Source organism: Bos mutus, chromosome 3 (assembly GCF_027580195.1).
Source record: "Bos mutus isolate GX-2022 chromosome 3, NWIPB_WYAK_1.1, whole genome shotgun sequence".
Taxonomy (NCBI): Eukaryota; Metazoa; Chordata; class Mammalia; order Artiodactyla; family Bovidae; genus Bos; species Bos mutus.
This window is the reverse complement of record NC_091619.1, coordinates 16,768,820-16,784,390: the sequence shown is the minus strand read 5'-3', so window position 1 is coordinate 16,784,390 and position 15,571 is coordinate 16,768,820. Positions and strand designations below refer to the sequence as shown.

Sequence of the window (15,571 nt, the reverse complement as noted above, 5' to 3'; positions counted from 1 at the left end):
AAAGGATTCTTGATGTGGAGATGATTAATGCATGTGGAAGATATTCATGGTTTTCAGTTTATTAATGCAGCTTAACAGTAACAGCCACCAATATCTGAGGTCTTCCTCTGTGCACTTTGCCTGGATCAATCCTCACAACAACCGTATATTATTATTCACACCTTACAGATGAAGAAACAGGGCTTTCAAAGCTAGTAAGTAGCAGAATCACAGCAGGATTTAAACTAGGTTTGTTTGACTCTAGTGCCAATGCTCTTAACCACTACTAACCCAAAGAATTGTCCTTCTGGGATTATTCCCAGAAACTTAAGAACTCTCAAGTAAAGATAGTCCTTTACTTTTACCAAAAGAGCTACCAAAGTTCCTGACTGACCTGATAAAATATTCTCAAGGTCTCAGGATAATAGGTCCTTTGGGGAAAGACAATAAAATGTATACTTGGTTATTTTGTCAGTTTCTGTCCTTGTCTTTCTCCTTGTACGTCCAATACCATTATTCAATATAATAAAGCATAGTGTGCAATAGTGTTGAGGGGAAGAGGGTTTGTGGAAAGAGGAAAATGAGGCAAGGGAAGGGAAAAGAATATGAATGTGGTTATAATATTTTCCCTTCTATTTTGTTTCCTCACCCAGATAAAGAGAAATCAGAGGTAATGGCCACTTCAACCACAAGAGGAGGTGTCAGCATCTCAACCTCTCCTCCCCCTCGAATCCCAGTACCCACTGGATATATTTTTAGTACAGAAAAACAAAACTAGAAAAAAACTGTTTGGTCATGTATCTTTGTACAGAGGTATCTGAAGGAGACCATAAATCTCCTGAACCTTAAACCTGAACTGAGTAGCTAACAGCATCTGACTTGGTCTCTTCCCCTCTCCTCCAGGATAAAAATGTTGATATTGCTTATCTTCCTCATTTCTATTTTTTTAATGTCTATTCATGTCCTCTATTTTTTAAATTTTTATTTGACTGCGCCGGGTTTACTTGAGGCACTCAGGGTTAGTTGCAGTATGTGAACTCTTGCTTGTGGCAAGGGGCCTCTGGTTCCTGTCTAGAGATGGAACCTGGGGCCCCCACATTGGGAGCTCGGAGTCTTAGCCACTGGACCACCAGGGAAGTCTTCATCTTCCTCATTTCTAAAGTTGTTTTTAAACAAGTACTTCTTTAAAGACTTGAAAAATCTCAGATGAATGCCCCCAAAAAAGGAACAGGAAGAACAAGTTGAGCCCTTGGAAGGTGATAGTGATCTTCTCCTTGCCTTCACAACACTTAGCCTTCTCTCCTCAGAAGAGGCAAGGTCAGAACAAAACTCTACGACAGCCACTTTCTTGGAGTGGCCTTCATTAACAATGTATCCCCTCTAACCCACACATACCTGTAGTGATTACTCTGCAACTATTTTGCTTCAACTTTTTTTTATTTGAAAATGTATTTAAAAGTCCAACAATTTTTAATATAAATTATGACTCTCAAACCCATTCCCATCACTCTCAATATTGTTAAAATGATGGTAGCATACACATTAGAGAAGGTAGCTAAAGGTGAGAGAGCACCAAAGAAAAGAAGATTGTGTGTAAAGAACAGGCAGTAGAATAAGGCTCAAGATCAGGGTGACCAGAGATTCCAGGAGGTCCTCATCTTCCTGCCCTATCCTGTTAACACTTTAGATCTAGTATAACCCTCAGACTACTGAGTACTTGCAGAGCAATTAGCTAGACTGGAACTGAGTACATTGGGAATGTATCCCTATGACCAAGCTTAGACACTGAAAAACTGCAGGAAATACACTGAAATTTGAAAAAATGAGAACCTCAGTTACTATAGGTGGGGGCGAACCAGATGGATGGTGGAATCAGCAGAGTGGACCTTAGTTCTCACATTCCTGACTCCCACTCCCATCAAACAGGATGCTTCCTGTTACTGAGCTAAAGAGACCCCAGCCTTCTCATCTGAGCAGGCAGGAGCTTATCTGTTCTGCCCTTCTAAATACCCTGCAAGGAAGGGGCCAGAACAAAACACCTGAGAAAACTGAAAGCGCCTTAAAGACCCTGCTCCTACAGTATTTTCCCACCTAAGGCAGACTCTTCAGCCAGGTGGGCAGTGGGATGCTGGTCTTCAGACAAAACTCCCTGAGTCTTATTTGTGTCTGGTTCTAGGACTAGGGCACAGAAATACAGTTTAAATTTGGGGGGGATAAGCTGGGCTGGCTGCAGCTCTACTGTTTCTCTTCCTTCCTTCTGCAACCCCATTTCACCCTGTTCAGGCCCCCACACCGCAGGAACCCCTCCCCTGGAGAGAATAAGGATGGAGCATTGCAGCACATGTCCATACAGAGGCGTGAACCCACGCAAGCACAAGCAACACAGTGAGTAGCGTCTGGAGATTAGGTGCAGCCCTACTGAACCTGTTTTACAAGGGGCCCTCATTTATCCATGGTTCAGGCTTAGGATGAACAAGTGGAAGTCAGGTAAGAGGAAAATATCTTGACTCTAAGCTGTGGCTCTCAGCGGGGAGGTTGCCCTCTAGGAGACATTTGGCCACATCGGGGGACATTTTTGGTTGTCACAACTAGGGTGGGCAGGGATGCTGCTGAATGTCCTACAATGCACAAGGCAGTCCCTCCCTACAAAGAATTATCCAGCCCAAGATGTCAAAGTGCCTAGTTTTGAGAAAACTTGCTCTAGAGGTCTTCCAACTCCCATGCTATGAGGATCCTAAGCTCATTTTAGGATGACTGTTTTCAACCTATTTATCTCACCACCCCTACCATCCTCAGTGATCAATAAGTCTACCCTGAGACATAAACTCCTAGTTTTGTGGCCTTCTGGGTTCTTCTCCAAGATCCCTCTTCCTCCTCTCACCTAGGCCAGAAGGGAGGTTGGCAGAAGGCAGATCCCCAAGACTAAAAAGGGATGTCTCCAGGTTAAGACTCACCCCTTAACTCTTATCCAATGGGAAATAATAAGGCTCATGACAAGGTTGGGGTTAAGGGCAGAGGTAGTAGCAAGATGGGGTAATTAAGAGATCTCATCTTAAATTAAAATTTTAATTAAAAAAAGAGGAAAAGATCTGAGGGAGCCAGCAATGCTGCAGAAACAGGGCTAGAGGCCTGAGAGAAAGAACCCGGTACTGGCAAAGAGATAGGAGGGACAGTGAACTTAAAGTCCACACTCTAGAAAGAGCAGCCAGTTCACCCCCCAAGACCCGACCTGACATCCACTTCAGTTCCCTCCAGGAGGAAAGACAAACACAGGGGGGTAGGGAGCTCCTCAGCAAAGCTGGCTTCAGCTTAGGTCATCTCACCTACCCACCACATGTAAGGAATTCCAGGTTAGCAGTTTAAAAACATATGGCACCTAGACCATCATTCAGGAGACGGGAACTCATTCCAAGTTCTCAGAAATCTCCTATCTCAGATCTGAGAGTGTCCAAGGCTTCAGCCGAGCTCCTCTGGCCAATTAGTCATCACTTGGTCAGTCCTGCTGCCTTGACCCCATCTCCAGGAGGGGCTGCAACCAGAGGGAGGAAAGGGAGTCCAGCCCCCAAGCCTTGTGAGGCACTATGAGACAGACAGGGAAAGAGGGGCCCTGGGCCACTGATTCTGGGAGGAGAACTGGTAGGGGCAGCATCTCTCTGGGGCTGGACAGAGTGGAGGCTGGACACGCAGCAGATCCTGATTAAAGAAAAAAATGAAGATTAGCCTCGAAGATAACCTTTGGGAGAGAGCATCACCTGGCTTACACTCTTAACTGCTTCCACAATGTGCTCTTTTTTTCTATTTCTCTCTGTACATCCATTTCTCTCTGCCTTTCTGGATCCTATTCTTTCTTCTTCCCTTCATTTCCCATTCCTGCAAAGGATCACAGTTCCAAGGCAGGGGGCTAGAGGCGCTGGATCAGTTGCTCTCATCACTCACCATTCCTATGGAGCTATAAGCCCCTAGAATTGCTCCATGGCCTGTCTCGGTTTCCCTTGGATCTCATCTGCTCCTGAACTGCACCTGTCTGTGAAAAAGCACATGTGAGACCCTCCAAAACCTTAATATAGCACAGCAGGAGTTCTGCCCTGTGCCCTCCAGGGAAGAGGTTGACCCCATCTCCTTGACAAGAAAATAATCACAAGAAGGTAAAAACTAGCCTCCATTCCTCCAAGGGAAGTTTCAATGCCTCCCTTCACATTGACCTTTATGAGATGCGATATACTAGGTCTTTTACAAGTAAGATTCTCTCACAAAGGACTCCCTCATATTTATCTCAATTTCATAACTGGTGAAAAGATTCCTTCAATATCTCCAAGCCCACCCCCTCTTTTTTTTTGGGAGGTGGGGCATGGCAGGTGGGATCTTAGTTCCCTGACCAGGGATTAAACCCATGCTCCCTGCATTCAAACTGCAGAGTCTTAACCAATGGACCACCAGGGAAGTCCTCTGTTATTCTGAGAGCAGAAATGCATATTTAACAGTATTTAGAACAGAGGTGCTCAGCCCTTTTCCTGACCCAACACTCCCAACCTCAAACTGCTGAGACAGCAGTTTTGTTTTTTTTTTTTTTTGAGACAGTTCTTAATAGAAGAAAGGGTTATGATTTTGGGAAAAAGCCCTCTAAGTAACTATTAAGACATATATCCCCCATCCCAATGGAGAACAATTTGCTAATTGTAAAGATGAGGGCGACTACACCAGAGACCTGAAATGCCAGATCTCAGATTTATGCAGCCTGCAAACAGGACTAGAATCCTAGCCTCTTGCTTCCCTTCGAGTATTGTGTTATGCCTCCAGGTTCAACTTTCAAAAAGGGGCACAGTTCCAGGCCACAATCCCATCTCAGCCTCTCCCCATTCCTTCGTTACCATGGCAAGTCCATCTCCGGCCCCCATCTCCCCAGAGCCAATGTGAGTCAGGTGGACAAAATTCATTGGTTCCCCAATCATGGTCCGGTCAATCCGTCTCCTCTTCTTCTTCTGCTTGGAGAAGACAGGGAGTTACATCACAGTGGGAGAAGGGAAGAAAGTCTTGAAAACCACTCAGGGAAGAGCTAAGGGTCTGGGGGAAAAGGGGATATGGCACTATAACAGGGAAATCATTAGGGTATGAAAGGCGGGGCTAGAACAACACAGATGCAGAGGACACAGGCAGGGTGGTAAGAGCAGTGGCCGGCACAGTGGACAGAGAAAGGCATGTCAGAGTCACCTCTGGCTGATGAGGGAACAATGGAGCAAACTGACAGGTATTAAGCTCCACCTACAACCTCCTGTCCAACTCAAAATGGACAGGAAAAGGAAGTGACAGCCGGCACTGTTCACCCCTTCCATCATTCAGCCCCTTTATTCCATGCCTACACCAGCCTGGCCTTAGAAGCTGTTCTGATAGAGAGGTAGGCAAGAAGTGGGCTCTTCAGACGGCAGATTCCAGATGATGTGTCTTCGTCACAGTCTATGGTAACTGATTTCTGTGTGTGTTGGGGTGGGGTTGGGAAGACTCACCGGCTGGGGTTTCTCTACCACGCAGCAGCCCAGTTTGTGCCAAAATTCACTCATGTTCCCTGATGGTTCCAGTTTCACTCCTCTGCCTGAGGCCCCAGAGGGCTCTTGTTCTTGTGCCTTGACTGCCCTCGCCTCACTCCCCTCAGGTGTAACAACGCCCTGAGTTTCGCTGGACAGGTCTAGACAAAGTGGAGTCCTTGGAGCTCTGAGCTGAGTGGTTAAGGTCAGCGTCTCAGATCCTGAGAGGTTAGCAAGGTCAGAGAGTGGGGTGGGCAGGCAGGTGCAAGGTTATGTCTTCCACAGACTTGGAACCCTGGATGAACAGAGAGTAAAGAGAGAGAAAAGTTAAGGAGAAATCCCCCATCCCCCACTCCTTGAGAAGCCTCCTGATGAGCCTGTATCTTCTTGCTCCTGTTTAAGGCCACAGTCCTGTAACCAATGTTAACCTCTGTAAACATAACCTCAAAGTATGATGATCAGAGAAAGGCAAAGAACCAATAGGGCACCAAGGGGTTAAGAAGCTGTAGCTGCTGAGAGAGGAAGAGGGCTAGAAGCTAAGGTGACAGGATGGGAGGGGACCAAAAGATACTGGCAGAAATGAACAAAGTTGGGGTGCTCAAGCTCCACCTCCCTTCTCCCTGGGTTTAGGGCAGAAGGGGAGGGGCATTTAAGTGACTTTAAAGAGGAAATGGTGGTTTTTTTGTTCTCACAAACAAGGCCTCCACCCCTGACCCTCCCTTTTACCTTACCCTGAACACCTAGATTTTCTTTACCAAGAAAGGCTCTGACTGCCTAGGTCCTTCCTGGGTGACTAACTGCAGCAGGTTGGAACCTAAGAAAGATTTTCTTCAGTGAGGAATTCTTCCCTCTCTGTTCCCTGCTCTTGTTCCTCCTCATTTCCCTCAAGTGAGATCCAACCCCTCCCCAAAGCCATTTACTAGTTCCTTCATTACTTGACCTTGAGAGCCTTTCCGAAGACTGCCGGCACTGTGTCATCTGTGCTCTGCATCAGCACACTCGTGTGTGTGCGCCTCAGCGTGCACATACGTGGCATGGCCCTTTCTCCTTGTGCGTCTTGTGGTGATCACCTGTGCCCAGGTCGTAGGTACACATGCCAGGCATCTTCTGTCCCATGAGGAATCTCTTTCCAGGCTCCCCACCCTCTTCACGTGTCATGTCGTGCCACTCCGCTCTGCCTCACAACCCACAGGGCCTGGGCCAGCCTGCCTCCTCCCCTCATGCTGTGACCTGTTCTCTTTCTCCCTTCCCTCCTTAGCACTTCCACCCCCAATCTTCATCAGCCAACCAGATGTGAGGAACTTTCCAGCAGCATTAGTGTCCAAGGACACTACTTCACTACTGCCTGCCAGGGTAGGACACATGGGTTTCCTCTATCTTCAGTGCCTCTTCCAGTCGGATAATACAAGCAACCTCAAAGATTCCAGATAGGGCAATTTCACAGACACCATACTGGAGCCTGGATAGGAATCTCCCCTCCCTCCAGGACTGGAACCCTGATGCTCTGGCACCCTAGGCTGATCTAAGAGCTGAGAGGGATTTTTTTTTCTCAGCCTTGAGATGAGATCACACAGACACTGAGGTACAGTTTCTGGGGGATGGAAGGACCCAGGAGTCCAGGCTTCCTCTAACTTCCCTTTCCACCACTGGAGGGACAAGTAATGAGACAGGGAGGAAGTCAGAATGCAGCTGTCCAGAGAGGAGGGCTGTGGTCAGTGGGACAGTCAGTCAGTCACAGGGTTTGTTGTGATGGTGGTGGTGTTGGTTGGTAAGGGCTGGGGGGTGGGAGGGGATGAAGAAAACAATGAAGAATCAGAGGAAACCCCCAACACTACCAGACCCGCTGTGCTAAGACTGGACTCTCCCCCAAACCACCCCCCGGCCCTTGCTCAAAGCTGAGTGGACAGAAGCGGATGGTGGGAGGGAAAAGGAGAGAGGAGGGGGAGGAGAGAGGGAAAGGGGCAGTGGAGGGAACAAGGGCGTTTCTGTTCCTTTTCCAGGGACCTGGCCAGGGCTGGGTGGAGGGAAAGTGTGTGTGGGACTTGGCATGAAATGACCAATGATGATTAGAAGTGACCAGGAAATTCCATTCCCTAGGACACAGGACATAAGGGTCTCTGAAACTTGGCGGTGGGGTCAGCCTGAGAAGACTGGGCCGGGTGAATGCGGTGGCAGAGAAGGGGGAGGGGAACAAGGTCAGAAGAGGAAGTAAGAGTGATTGGCTGCCGCTCTCCTTTAAAACAGCTAAATCCCTAAAGAGTGAGTTGTGGACAAACGAAGTCCTGAATTGGTCAGTCCAGGAGGAAGAGGCACCTGAACCCACTACCCACTATTTCAACCCCACAAATGAAGGGGAAGGGGCTGGGTAAACAGCAGAAGAGGTCAGAATCTGATCAGATAAGGCCATATCCTGAGTCAAGCAGTGCCTTGACCTGGCTTGAGTCCCAAATAGGAAGGGTGAAATACAGAGCTGGAGAAGACACCAAGGTCACAACGGAGCTTAAGAACATTAAAACTGCCAGGGAGTGAGCAGGAGAATGGATGGGAGAAAGGTTCAGGGAGAAAGGATGCACAGAGGTAGTTCCCGAGTCCTGTTCTAGCCCCAAACCGGTTTTCCCGGTCCCGCTGCCTCCAGCCCCAAGGCCTCCAACCCGCTGCTTGACAAGCCTTCACAAGAAGCAGCTGGGGAAAGAGAAAGAGAATGGAGAGAATGGAGCGGGCAATTCTGGCCGTGAGCCCGGGGCTGCAGCTGGCCCTTCTGAAGACCTCCAGGGAGGAGGGCTGCTGAGGGGCTCTAAAGAAGTAGGGGGGACCCCGCTTTTCAGTCAAGTGACAGGCATTCGGCCCAGCACCAACCGGGCCCATCCCCCGGAAAGGTCTTGTGGAGGCTTAAGAGCAGAGATAGGCCTTCAACTCCCCCTCCCCAATATAATTAGTCCCATAGACTCCATTTCTGCCCCCACCCCCGCAACTCTATCCAGAAATTCTCTGCTTCTCCCAAGGTTGAACTAGGATTGGGGCCTCTCTGTGAATCTTTCCGACTTTGTCGCTGTCTTCCGTGACTGCTTGTCTCAGATTCAGACCTTCCTGGACCAGCTCAGCTTCACTTTGTTGGCACATCCCAGCACCGAGGTTGGTGAGTCTCAAAAGAGACCTTCTTTCCACCGCCCATCTCCCCCCAGCACTCCAGACCCGTCTTCCCTTCTGCTCTTTCACTGGCCTCACCTGCGCACCGCCGGAGCGTGGACCGGGACGGTTACTCACCCAGCGCATCCGCGTTTGCCACCGACCCAGCATCTCGACAGCCGCGGACTGCCTGCTCCCCCACCCCCAGCATCCGGTGCGTCTCCGCCAGGCTGGGCAGGCGGGGCGCACCGGCGGAGGGACAGACCCCAAAGCCTCACCTGCTCTGCTCTGGCATTGAGGCGTCCGGCGGCAGCTGATGGGGGGCTCCCGCTCGGGGCACGCCAGTGTGGGTTCCCGGGCTCGCTCCTCGGCGCGGTGGGGGAGCCGAGGGCGGACCGGCAGAGGTGGGGCTGGCCGAGGGCGGAAACGGCCGCGACGCGATTACGAAACCCGTCCGGCTGAGAGCCCAGCGCGCAGCTCTGCTCGGGACAGAGGAGGCGCTGCGCTGTGCAAGGACGTGGGAGGGGCCTCGGAAGCCCCCGAGGGCCGCCGCCCTGCCGGGCGAACCTGGGAAGGTGGGCCCTCGAGGAGGGCCTGGCACCCACCCTGGACAGTCCGGAACCGCACGTTCCCTTTGCGCGCCGGCGGTTGCGGGGCAAAAAGGAAGCGGAACCCCGGAATCCTCCAGCCCCAACCGAGTTAAGAGATTCGCAGAAGCACACCCCCGTCCCGATCTTCCTGTACCCTTCTCCAAATGGAAGGGGGCTAGGTTATTTACCCATTGTGAGGGTGGGGAGGCAATCAGGAGGGAGGGCTGGAGAATTTTTTCTGATTCTCGAAAACATTTAGAGTAATTCAAAATCCTTAAATCGGGGAATAAAGGGACACTCTTCTCCATCGTTATCTAGAGTCAAGATTTTTTAATCCATAAACCTAAAATTAGAGGACAATTAAGTGCTCATTCATTACTTCATCAGTCAGCACGGGGGTGCTGGAACCGTGGTGCAGACCAATAAACCTACAGAGATGCTTTAATCCTGTCTCCCTCCCTCAAGTGTTCTGGAACCTATCATTTGAATTAGCCAAGTCAGGCCGGGAGGGGGCGGGGAGTCCTTCCGCCCTTCTTAGGAGGGGCTGCATTGCAGGGGGAGACTGAGCAGACTGGCTCAGTCACTGAACAGGGAGAGGGAGTGAGAAGACAAAGCCGTCAAAGCCCCAGTAGCTTTCTTTTTCTCCAGCCCAGAGCACACACCGGAGCCCTGAGGTACTCCCTCCATCTTTGGAACACGCTAGTAATTCATTGATAACAGGTAAACGAGACTGAGGGAGGGGGGCAATGGGCTGAAAAGATTTGAGAGGTGCTGCTAGTTAGGTTGAAGACCCACTAATGAGGGTGGGGTGGGAACAATAGGTAGGTAGTTCTTCGCCGTTTTACATCTTTCCGAAGATCTCCATCCATGCCTTATAATCTTTTACACAGACATTAATTTCTAACAATTTACGTGTAGCTATTTTTCAGCATTTATCTCCTTATTTAAGTTGTCAATCTGCCTAAAATTTGTCCTGAAGATAAGAAAATTATTGTCATCAGTTATCTGTATCTTCTTTTTCGAGCTGTCATTTCTTTTTTTTTTTTTTTAATGACTCTCTAGTCCTCCTGTATCAATCACTCTGGCCTCTACTTCCCTGTATTTTCATTTTTTTTTCTGTCATGTTCCATCGATGTGTCTACCCTCACCCCAAACTTATTTGTCTCCATAGAAAGGAGTTTGGGGGGAAAGATGTGATAATACTGAGCTTAATCCTGACTTTTCTTTTAAATCTTCTTCTCCTATTCCCAAACCTTTGCTCGGAAGTCAGTTTGAGGTAGGAAGGTAGGGACCTCTGTGTTGGACAACTGCCTGATTTCGTATTGCAATCAGTACAGTCCACAGGAGCTAGATATGGGGGCAGATTTTGGAAAGGGAATGCTTCATTGTAGCTCAGTAGAGTAGGTGGGGGAAGGACATGGCTAGTAGGAAAATCCAAGCCCAGAATGAGACACCTATAATGAGATGCCAGGGAGGTTCCATTCCCCTCCACCATCATCCCTTGTCCCCTCTATGGTGGCAGCATGACACAGCAAGGCCCTGTTGGGTAGGCCCTGGATTCCCACAGAGGGTCTGGACAAAGGGTATTTGGGCGTGTCCTTGTGGCTCAGAGAGAGCCACTTTATGCTGTATATTTGCTAATTGTGTATCTCTAAGAATAGATGGTGATATTTAGAAGTTATTATTGCCTATAACAAGTGAATAATTTAAAATGAAGGATAGTGGGAAGCATTTATTGAGTATATATTGTGGTACAAGGCACTATCCAAGCCCTTTGAGATAAATAAATGATATAAAGATAGATGAGGCATGGATAGAGAATATTTGGGGAAGAGAAAGCTAGCTGAAAAGGAACCTTATGCAAAATTCAGGTACTTGGGAATTAAATCCATACTATATTAAAAATGTCATTGCTAATGCAAATTTTAGCTTCATTTTTGGTACAGCCAATATTCTTGACTTGATTTTAAGTGCTGATATGCTTGATTGAGTGCCTTTCTGAAATGCATTTGGTACCACATACATGTCTCTGAGTCAATGAATGGCATGGCTAGGGATTTGGGGCTTTTTAAGTTATTATTTTGTAAAATTTCCTTTTGCTTTTTTAATTTCAAGAGTAGCTCTGCCAGACACTCAGAATTGGTTGGATGGTTTTTATACATACACTGGTTGAAAAAGGAGTCAGTTTGTCAAAGAGCTTTTTCCCTTTCTCAGATCCTATCTTCCTCTCTTCTGCCTTTTGCATTTTCACCATTCAGATACTAATCACAGGAATAATCAACACCAAACCCACTGAATGTCTGTTCCTCAGGAAGTAAGAATTCTTGCCAGTTCTGAGAATACTGGTATAGGATTATATCAAGCTGCAGGCAACTATGTATAACACATCAAAAAAGGGTCAGACCGGAAATTATGAGACCCTATCCAAACTGACTGGATAATTTCTAAGGTGTTTTCTTGTTTTAAAATCCTATGCTTCCCTCTCCTCCTCCATGATTCTATTCTTTAAAGAGCCTATTTAAAATAGAATTTCTAAAAAAAAGGTTGGGCGGGGGGACCTCCCCGGCGGTCCAGTGGTTGAGACACCACGCTTCCAGTGCAGGGGGTGAGGGTTTGATTCTGGTGGGGGAACTCAGATCCCATATGCTGCATGTTATAGCCAATAAATAAATAAAATAGGATTTCTTAAAAAAAAAAGAGAGAGCCTATGATGTGCTCAGCATTATATTAAGCTTACTCTGGAGGAAATATAAAAGAGACCAGCTAGATAGGCAAACTAGTACTATTAATTAAAATCCCTCTGGGAAGGTTTACTTCTTACAGTCTCTACAGTCCCAGACTAAGCCAGGGTTAGTTGGTTTATAGGAACTTTTTTTTTTTAAATAGCTTTCTGTGCACATGTCTCTGCAAATTACTGTGGAGATGATCAGCGCTGAATATCATAGGATGATGACCTCACCTTTCCAACATGCTCCCCCACCCTTTTCCAGTCCCCAAATTACTCTCCTTCTAAGCAGCTTCTCTGCTGAGTAATGCTCAGTTCTCAGGGTTTATTTTGGAGCTTTCATCTAAGAAGACAAAGAGCAACTCAGAATTCACTTTTAATATTGAAAATACCCTAGTCTACCCACTTAACATTCCTAAAACCCCTATACTCGCATATAACCGTACATTTATGGGGGCATTTTGGAACTTATTTAAGGTCACTAGGAGTCTCAAAGCTTGGTGAAAGCCAATGGAGTGTGTTGGAGGAAAGCCTTTTGAGATGGGTGAGATGGGGGTTCTATTTTTAGAGGCAGTGGAATGTTCTTTCTGCTCCTTTGGAACATTTCAACTAATGCTTCTTGCCCCTTCCCTTGGTTAGTAAGCAACAGGGAGGTCGCAAGGAGGTGTAATAGTCTAACTTGAGGGTGTGCATGGGACACACAGGAAAGATGAAAGGAGTACTCATTAGAACATGGAAAAGTAATCTATTAAAGGATCTTCTCCTTCTAATCTAAACTTTCCTGAAATTTCCAATCCATTTGCTGTATCAGGTGTATTCTAGCACTGAGATCAGAGAAAAGAAATCCTGTTATAGCATAGGAAAATTAACTTTAAGAACCCAGGTTTTGTTCTGAAGGAGAGGTAGGCTAGAGAGAAACAGATAGGCTGTAAGATTTATCTGTGGGCTTATAAATGGGAGTGGGAAAATATTCAATGTATTACATACTGAGGGAAAATTAGTCAGCAGCTTTGGATGTTTTTTTGTGTGTGTGCAAAGCCCAGCACTTGTGAAGGTGTAAAGTAGACTGGTTTTTACTTGGGGAAACTCTCAGTCCCTTGAAAGAGTTAACATTATCCTTATATAAAACACATAACAGTGATCTGTAACCTCAAACTGATGTAGTCAGGTAAAACTCTACAAGGCATTGTGGGAAATATTGCAAGAAATAGGCTAGATGGAGTTAAGTTTAAGGATGTCCTCCTGGAAGAAGTGAGTTTACCGTAGGGTTTAGAAAGCAGGGAGGAAAATAGAAAAATCATGGACATGGAAACCCTTTTCAGAGGTACCATGACCTATTATAAGGAAGAAATCAAGGATATGAAATATAGTAAGAGGTCAATGGAGATTCCTCTAGGGACTTGAATGGAGCCTTGAAATTTGGATAGTATTTTAAGATGGAGAGTGTAGAGTTAAGAGACAGGAGTGAGTATAGCTGTAGCATAAAATGTACTAGGAAATATGGGGCCAGATTCTGGAAGGCCTTGAAAACCAGACCCAAGCAGTAGGTAGTAAATAAGTTATTCCAAGATGGGGCAGAGTTAGGAAATGGCAGGAAAAGGTAATAGAGGCAGATTCCTGAAACTTGTCCTGGTTGGATTATGTACAGAGGCAAATGGGGAAAGGCCACGGGCCACAAAGAGGTGGCTGTAGCATGAATACTGATAATTGGTTTCTTTCCAGGAAGTTATGAGGGACCCTGTGAGTAGCCAGTACAGCTCCTTTCTTTTCTGGAGGATGCCCATTCCAGAATTGGATCTGTCGGAGCTGGAAGGCCTGGGTCTGTCAGATACATCCACCTACAAGATCCAGGACAGCAGCGCTGCCAAAATGACGGGGAAAGCACCGGGAGCAGAGCAGGAGAAAAACCCAGAAGGCGATGCCCTCCTCGAGTACAGCACCTTCAACTTTTGGAGAGCTCCCATTGCCAGCATCCACTCCTTCGAACTGGACTTGCTTTAAGCCCAAGACCTCTCTCTTCCACCACTTTGCCCTCATTGCCTGACGTTTCAAACCCCCTTCCTTCCACCCTTTTCCCCCAATCAATCTTGCTGTCTCCCCTCTACTGTGTTGAGGTGGTGCTGATGAATCTGCCTGAGTTGTGTTTTATGTATTTATTTATTTATCTTACCAGTTTTTCCTCAAAGTCCTCAAGTCACAAAGTAAAGGGTACAAGCAATGGAGTATTGGTCACAGGGATCCCTCCTTTCCTTCCCCAGACATTAAATCCAGAAAAAAGACTGGTGAGGCCACAACTGAGTTGTATAGCAGTGTAAAATGGAGGACTGATTTTTTTTTTTTAGTTCACTTTAATCAGCTTTCAGAGATTGCTCAAACCTTCCTAATTTGTTGTTCCAAGCCAAGAAACATAAATATTTTTTCAGGGGTTGATGAAAACCCTGTAAATTTTGAGATTATCTGCTATAAAACTGTAGGGTTTCTAAAAGGTTAAGGTGATCCTGCTGCTTCTTGTGATATACTTTTTTTGCAGAGAAATTAGGGGCAGTTGAAGGTATGAAACAAGAGGAAATAACACAGTGTGGGAGATGATAAGAAGAAAGCCCTGAATCATTTCAGAAAGTTATACTCTCTCAAAAGTTGTTCCTTCTTTAAACCTACTCAATTTACAATTTTGTTCCTGTGGGCTGAAAATGCTGAGGAAAATCAGATTTCAAATCTTAAAATGCAATCTTGCTGTTATGATAATTTGTAAGATTTTAGTCTCTAAAAGGCATGGCATGGGCCTTAGTATTTTAGTTTTGTCCTCCTGCATTTGCAGTGTAGGATACTGATCAAATGGGCCTTGGGCACAGTTCTTCAGCTCCCTTGACACTATGAAATGAACAATCAACTCTGACCCTACACCATGTCTCCATTCCTCCCCAAATTATTGCTGATTTGTGCTGCCATTTAATCACTTCTTTAATAAAGATATTCAATCCCAGGACTGGATTCTAGTTTTCTCTCTTCACAGGAAGCAGCATAGATCTAAAAAATTAGCTTTGCTTCCATGTTCAGCTTATATATTTTATCTGATGTTCAACTTTGAGGAAGAAGGATTTAAGTAGCCTTTATACATTATAATGATGAACTTCAGGTTGAACAGATGTTACAAGGGTGAAAACAACTTAAAAAAATTATTTTGGGGAAAGCTGTAACCAACCACTCTTGTGCTTGCCCACTGACTACCAATGTATTAGGCAGTAATTCCAGATGCTGCAGAAGGCACCTGTGACATTAAATCTGCACTTCATTATCTCTGCCTGGGTCTCTAAGAAAACAAACGACTTAACCCAAATATGTTATATGCTTATACTTACAAGTCACTTCATTAAAAAAAAAAAAAGCTATTTGGGGTACTTTATAAGTAGATTATGAGTGCCTACTGTATGAGACACCGAAGAGGTTATAAACAAGACTGATTTTGACCCTCAAAGATGCTGTAAACACCAACTTGGGCAATAAGCCAAAGAAGTCCTTTAAAGAACATGAATAGGATCTACGGAAATTGAGAAAAGGGATGGATTGGGAGTTTGGGATTAGCAGATGACAAATTATTACATACAGAATGGATAACAGGTCCTACTGTATAG

The 15,571-nt window shown here is 46.2% G+C and overlaps 2 protein-coding genes across 4 annotated transcripts; one reads left to right on the top strand and one right to left on the bottom strand.

Annotated features, from left to right (window-relative positions):
- Window positions 1-1,397: 1,397 nt before the first annotated feature.
- CDC42SE1 (CDC42 small effector 1) lies at window positions 1,398-9,100 on the bottom strand. 3 transcript variants are annotated; one of them, XM_005894927.3, is made up of 5 exons: window positions 8,903-9,100; window positions 5,481-5,793; window positions 4,848-4,958; window positions 3,916-4,003; window positions 1,398-3,672 (listed from the first exon to the last, which is right to left on the bottom strand). In XM_005894927.3, exons 2-4 carry the CDS (start codon window positions 5,532-5,534, stop codon window positions 3,929-3,931), a joined length of 240 nt encoding a protein of 79 aa, XP_005894989.1. In that variant the 5' UTR covers window positions 5,535-5,793; window positions 8,903-9,100; the 3' UTR covers window positions 1,398-3,672; window positions 3,916-3,928. The 3 variants fall into 3 exon arrangements, with proteins under 3 accessions (XP_005894989.1, XP_070223231.1, XP_070223230.1); XM_070367130.1 differs by lacking the exon at window positions 8,903-9,100 and adding an exon at window positions 8,763-8,872; XM_070367129.1 differs by lacking the exon at window positions 8,903-9,100 and adding an exon at window positions 8,724-8,848.
- Window positions 9,101-9,733: 633 nt separating this feature from the next.
- Window positions 9,734-14,082, top strand: MLLT11 (MLLT11 transcription factor 7 cofactor). The gene is made up of 2 exons (XM_005894928.3): window positions 9,734-9,934; window positions 13,662-14,082. Exon 2 carries the CDS (start codon window positions 13,668-13,670, stop codon window positions 13,938-13,940), a length of 273 nt encoding a protein of 90 aa, XP_005894990.1. The 5' UTR covers window positions 9,734-9,934; window positions 13,662-13,667; the 3' UTR covers window positions 13,941-14,082.
- Window positions 14,083-15,571: the final 1,489 nt, after the last annotated feature.

What these genes read in the sequence shown, in the direction of transcription:
- MLLT11 (XM_005894928.3), top strand. Translation starts at nt 13,668, where the DNA reads ATGAGGGACCCTGTGAGTAGCCAGTACAGCTCCTTTCTTTTCTGGAGG.
- CDC42SE1 (XM_005894927.3), bottom strand. Translation starts at nt 5,534, where the DNA reads ATGAGTGAATTTTGGCACAAACTGGGCTGCTGCGTGGTAGAGAAACCC. An exon ending in TGGTAGAGAAACCCCAGCCG is followed by an intron (nt 4,959 to 5,480) that starts GTGAGTCTTCCC and finishes TTCTCCAAGCAG; the next exon opens with AAGAAGAAGAGGAGACGGAT. An exon ending in CCGGAGATGGACTTGCCATG is followed by an intron (nt 4,004 to 4,847) that starts GTAACGAAGGAA and finishes GCTTTTTCACAG; the next exon opens with ACAGGTGCAGTTCAGGAGCA.